General features: G+C 34.2%; 1 protein-coding gene across 1 annotated transcript in view; it reads left to right on the top strand.

The window, feature by feature from the left end:
- The window catches only part of LOC140137949 (coiled-coil domain-containing protein 180-like), a 48,778-nt gene continuing 42,423 nt past the window's right edge, over window positions 1-6,355 (top strand). The window contains exons 1-4 of the mRNA XM_072159759.1: window positions 1-113; window positions 4,940-5,127; window positions 5,448-5,536; window positions 5,903-6,012. Of these exons, the coding sequence (XP_072015860.1) occupies window positions 5,983-6,012 (30 nt within the window). The 5' untranslated portion in view covers window positions 1-113; window positions 4,940-5,127; window positions 5,448-5,536; window positions 5,903-5,982. The remainder of the gene's footprint in view (window positions 114-4,939; window positions 5,128-5,447; window positions 5,537-5,902; window positions 6,013-6,355) is intronic.

Genomic DNA, 6,355 nt, shown 5'->3' with positions numbered 1-6,355 from the left:
AGTGGTTTTGCTTGTGATAAACAAACCAACAAAAAACTGACACAATGGCAGAAATACAGGCTGTAAGGGTTGTACCTTCGGGGAAAATATATAGACAAATATTTGATGCAGAGGTGAGTGAGCTGCAGCTGGAGTTTTTTTATTTTCTTTATTTTTACCCCCCATGTTTACATGTTTATGAGAATACTGGACACTTCATCCCTGGACATTTCATCCCTGGACATTTCATCCCTGGACATTTCATCCCCTCGTGTTAAAACGCTTCTTTGAGCGTGACAGTCATGACAGTGAATCAAGAATGCATATGAATATAATAATTGTTTAGAATCTTGAACTTAGAAGGAACTAATATAAGGAAATTAATAATCTTATTTATCCAATGTGTGCACCGTGTTCTGTATGAGCTATCACCAGCTGACCACACATATAATAATCGATCAATGTTGAATGGCAGCAGGGCCTATAATAGACTAACAGTTAATAATAGTTTATACATTCAATGAATTTACTAAATTGAACAGTGCATACGCATTATATCTTTTGTTATTACTGTGACTATTGTTATCATTATATTACTATTATTGTTAATATTATTAGGCATATTGTTATATTATTATTATTATTATTATTATTTACTGTGGTTTTTTTTGTTGATAGCTCAGACTAATTATTGTTATGTTATGTTAAGTGTATTCTCTTTTTTCCCTGTTATTTATGTATTTATTATGTATTGTTTGTTTTTTAATTAATGAATGAATTAATTAATTAATTAATTAATAAAATAATTTAATATAATTAATGAATGAATGAATGAATGAATGAATTAATTAATTAATTAATTAATTAATTAATTAATTAATTAATTAATTAATTAATTAATTAATTAATTAATTAATTAATTAATTTATCTAACAAAATTAGTACATTTTTAATACTATTTATCTGTTTATTGTATATTGATAAAGTCAAATTGTCATTACAAAACCGATTTTTTTTTTTTATTTCATGATAAATTTATGTGAAACCTTATACATTGCGAATATACTTTCTTGCTGATCAAAATCGAAAATAATATAGGCCTACCATTCCTTTTTATACAATTTTTTTTATAACCATGAGTTTTAAGTTCAGTCAACTTTCAATCAATCAACCCCCCTCCCCCCGTGCCCACCCCCTCCTAGGCCTACATCATGCATTTTTGTAAAATTTAAAATTTAAATTTAAATTAAAAAAAATTAGATAACGACTGGTAATGTAGACTAACCTGTTTTCAGCCACTGCCCAGAGCCATGGAACATGGAAATAGTAGATGCCCCCCGCTTGGCACTTTTGTCGTCTTTAACCACTTGTGAGAATTGATATTGGAATATTCTAAGGATAATCATGGGGATTAAGCCTTATATCAGTTATCTCCCTGTGCGTGTATCGACTTTAATTTGTTTCCCATTGTCATACTTGGATGCACACTGACCACAGAATGTTTTCTTTTTATTTGAATTAGTTGTTTGGAGGTTTTGTTTTGAAGGACCATTGACTATGACAGAATATCCAATTTAACAATTTTGAAGTCGGCTTTTAAAAAATCACCCAATATTTAATGGATTTCGCGGTGAGATTTTTAAAGTAGCCAAAATGTCGCGAAATCGCGGGAGCACTTTGTATACTTTCTTGCTGATCAAAATAAAAAATAGTATAGGCCTGCCATTCCTTTCTATACAAATTTTTTTATAACCATGAGTTTTAAGTTCAGTCAACTTTCAATCAATCAACCCAGAACACCCTCCCGGGTCCATGGATAACGACTGGTAAGGTAGTCTAAGCTATTTTCTATTTTCATCGCCCCCGTGCCCTGTGCCAATGTATAATGTCATGTAGTTAGTGATATTTTTAATTAACCCCAAAACAACCTCTTTCGTAGGCCTACATCATGCATTTTTGTAAAATTAGTTGATTTTCAAAAAAAAAAAAAAAAAAAAGATAACGACTGGTAATGTAGACTAACCTATTTTCAGCCACTGCCCCACTCCCCAGAGCCATGGAACGACATGTTGTTATGTTATTTTTAATAAACCCAAGTGAATCTACATGAAAAGAGAAACTTGTGAGAATTGATATGGGAATATTCTAAGGATAATCATGGGGATTAAGCCCTTATATCAGTTATCTCCCTGCTCGTGTATCAACTTTAATTTGTTTCCCATTGTCATACTTGGATGCACACTAACCACAGAATGTTTTCTTTTTATTTGAATTAGTTGTTTGGAGGTTTTGTTTTGAAGGACCATTGACTATGACAGAATATCCAATTTAACAATTATGAAGTCGGCTTTTCAAAAATCGTCCAATATTTAATGGATTTCACGGGTGAGATTTTCAAAGTAGCCAAAATGTCGCGAAATGGCGGGAGCACTTTGTTTGTCGCGAGACGAAAGTAAAAAGTCGCCCAATTGGGCAACTAAAACTGGCAATATAGTTATATGTATAGATTCCACTGAATGAAAGAGTTCAACTTCCTGTAACCATTCGGGTTGACGGCTATTGTTCCTATTGTATAACATGACATTGCACTAAATCTAATCACCTCATCAAGTGGACAATACAAAAATATTGCCATGAACCATCCCTTGGGCCTATATTAAGCTACTTGCACGGTTCGCCATTATGCACTATGTGCGGGAGAGCCTCGAACTGGCAGCATACATGAAAGGAAGAATTATGTAACCTTACACATAACGTTATGACTAGTTCAATTCCCATTCATGTATGCTGCCAGTTCGAGGCTCTCCCCGCACATAGTGCATAATGGCGGAACCGTGCAAGTAGCGAATGCAGACATATTTGATGCTATTATCTTTTATCACTATCTAATAATATAACATACTATCCACATGACATAACATTTACAGATACATGGTTCCCATAAAAATGTAGGCCTACTAATTTTGTTAAATGAACAACTAAGTAAATAATAATAAATAAACAACAAACAAAATAAATAATAAATACATAAATTATTATAATAATTATAAATAAATAAACAGCCTATACAATACACAATAAATACATAAATAACAGGAAGAAAGCGAAGAAATACACTTTAGCTAAGTTAAATAGTCCAGGCTAGTAATATCAACAAAAAAAACAAAAACAAAGTATAATAATATATATAATAATAATAAAAATATTAATAATAATATATTGACGATAGGCCTACCCGCTAGTACCCGGTAAAATAATAAAATAATAATACTTTTAATAATAATAACTAGGCGTGATACTGAATTAGAATCATCCGTGTAGGGGGCCTACACACACTGTTCAATAGGTAAATTCATTGCACTATTGCCATTCAACATCGATCGATTTTTACGTGTGATCAGCTGGTGATAGCTCATACAGAACACGGTGCATACATTGGATAAATAAGACTAATTTTAAATAAATATTAATTTCCTTATATTATTTCTTTCTAAAGATCCTAAACAATTATTATATTCATATGCAATCTTTATTTACTGTCACTCTCAAATAACGCTACAATAGCGTTTTAACATGAGGGGATGAAATGTCCAGGGGAAATGAGGGGATGAAATGTCCAGGGGATGAAAATGCGAGGGGATGAAATGTCCGGTTACCGTCTCTGACGTCTTAACTTGATTATGATTCATTCCATTTCCAGGAAGGAATGCATTTACAATTACAATTTTAAATTTTTTAGGCAAAATATCGGTGATCTTGACTTTTAGACCAACCTCGCTAGGCTAGGGGTGGTGCAATTAATTATGTGTACCCTGAGGGGTAGTGAATTATACAATGCATATGGGGGGGCAAAGATTTTTTGGCAGGCCAAGGCCTAGCCGAGGTACTCACACCTCCGTCACTCGATTTCCACTGTCCTTCTCCGTCACGAAGGTCTGAGACTCCTGAGTATATCTGGTCCAGGGTACACATAAAATACCACTTTTTCTCATAAATACCACTTCCTACCATTCCTCACGTGAAGATGAGACTTAAACAAAACATATTTGGTGCATGTTCGGAAATTTTGAGCACATTTGAGGATGTAAAAGACCAGACTTGTGACTGTTATCGTCGCCGTGTTTTGAACTCTTCCTATAAATAGATGCTGTCAGTGTGACGTCATCACCGCGACGTGTTTTCTCGGTGCCCCGTTTTTACGTACGTAGGGCATTCATGGCCCTAGTGAGGAAGGAACAGGGCCATGATGTTTCGGGCTAGCCAAGGCCAGGGGGGGGCAAGCATTTTTTGGCAGGTCGAAAGGGGGATCAAGCAATTTTTGGCAGGTCGAAACTTCGAAAGGGGGGCAAGTGATTTTTGGCACAGATATTTTGGCACCGTTTCTATATTAGGCAAAATAAAAAAATAAACATGTTTCACATCCCCTCCCCTCCCGCTTCCTTTTTTGAGGTTTCCTCAAATATATTTTAATTTTTTGAAATTCAGTTACAACTTTTCAAAAAATATGTCTAGGAAGTTGGAATGCTTTCTATAGCCTTGTTAAGATACAAGAAACATTTTAGGAAGGTTTTGTGATCATTGGAGGGGGTGTAACTCTCAGAACAACAAATAAAAAAGGGCCTCCTTCTTTTTCCAGGCATTATTGTATACGCTAAAACAGCTCTAAGTGTGGGTATTTACACCAATTTTGCGATAGAAAATAAAAAGCCCCCTCCTCCTCCTTTTTTTAGAAAACCCGGACGTGAAACATGTTTTATTTTTTACTTGGCCTTACACCCAAAAAAGTAGAAACTGTAGGAAAAAAATTAGAAACACATGAATCAAAAATGCAAATGTACCTTGATAATGATAATGTACCTTGATAATGATAGTGTATCTTGGAAATCATGGGAATAGGATTCAGTGGGAATAGATTCAGGTTGATTTTAATATTTTTTATAAATATTATTTTCTATTTTAGGTTCAACTTGTTAATTCTTTGGAGAAAACCAAAGCCGAGGCCAAGCCAACACAACTCAAAACATTGTCAGTACCATTGGTCCACGATGGCAGGAAAACAATGGGAGAAAGCCTGTTATCAGAAAGGCAGATAGAGTGGCTGGAAAGTTTGCCCAATGACCATGGCACAGAAAACCCTGTACTCTATAGGTAAGATTGACAGTGTCAATGAGACTTATAAAATACAATTAATGCATGTGCACATATTTTTCTAATTCCTTCTTATCTACCTCATACATGCTCTTTCTCATTTTCTAATTTGAGGTTCTGATTGTGATTTCCACATCTTTGTATGTCATTGTATTGTGTTAAGATTGTCTCTCGTACTGTACATCTGTGAATGTGATGTCTTTGTGGCTCTCTGCACTAGTTTGTTTCTCTCTGAGATGAAGATCAAAACTCTTTAAACATTTGAACACCTATCTAGTACAGGAGAATAAACAAACAAAAAATATGTGTCTATTCTACAGGCATGATATTGAAAGAAAGGTAGAGCGTGCTACTTAACATGTATCAACTTTAGCTGCGAGGGAGGTCAGAGGACTTGCTGATAGTGTGGGTAAGTTAGTTACTACTTAAAATATTGTATACCGGTAGTTCACTTCACTCTCAGTTTGTTACTTGATCAAGCAGCAAAGAAGCCCAGGTTCTGAATAGACCTTTTTACTGTGGCATCTAAAACTTAAATGGCCATCAGCCAAGAACAGCACTGCACTGAAAAGGCCTGTTTACTGTGAGAACTCTGAGAAACTCTTGAGAAACCACATAAAATCTACTTGATTTGTAATATTTTAAAGAGCTTTGTTGTATCGGTTTATACAATACAACTTATTTTCACTCTTCGAAATTTTAAGAATGTTCAATGATAAGAAAGATTACAACATCATACTATTTCAGACACATTTTGGATTTTTCCTTCATACAGAAGCTGAAAAAAGAGGTTCTGACACCATTGAAAGGATAGCTGAAAGTCGTCGGTTGAGACATGAGGAAGCAATTGAAGATATGCACCAGGAGCTTCATTTGATTGCAGATGTAAGATTATGAATGATATTAAAATATCCCTGTCCTTTGATGGGTAGATACTGAATTTTGTGCCATATAATATTTCATAATTTTATTTCCCCAGGTGGTATTTTCTAACATGGCAAAAACTTCCATAAGAAATAATTGTTTTATCATACAAGATAATAAATCTAATTGACTATATTGACTGTTGATGACATAATCACTGGTCAATGCTCACTTATATGGGATTTTTTGCATTGCTCTACATAGGGATCTCAGTAGATCAATCTGATACAGATTGATCTTTGGCGATCATATTGTCGCTCATTGTTTAGAAATAATTTTTGAGGCTGAACATTTGCTTTTAATT

Source organism: Amphiura filiformis, chromosome 17, assembly GCF_039555335.1.
Source record: "Amphiura filiformis chromosome 17, Afil_fr2py, whole genome shotgun sequence".
Taxonomy (NCBI): domain Eukaryota; kingdom Metazoa; phylum Echinodermata; class Ophiuroidea; order Amphilepidida; family Amphiuridae; genus Amphiura; species Amphiura filiformis.
This window is presented reverse-complemented; position numbering and strand designations above follow the sequence as displayed.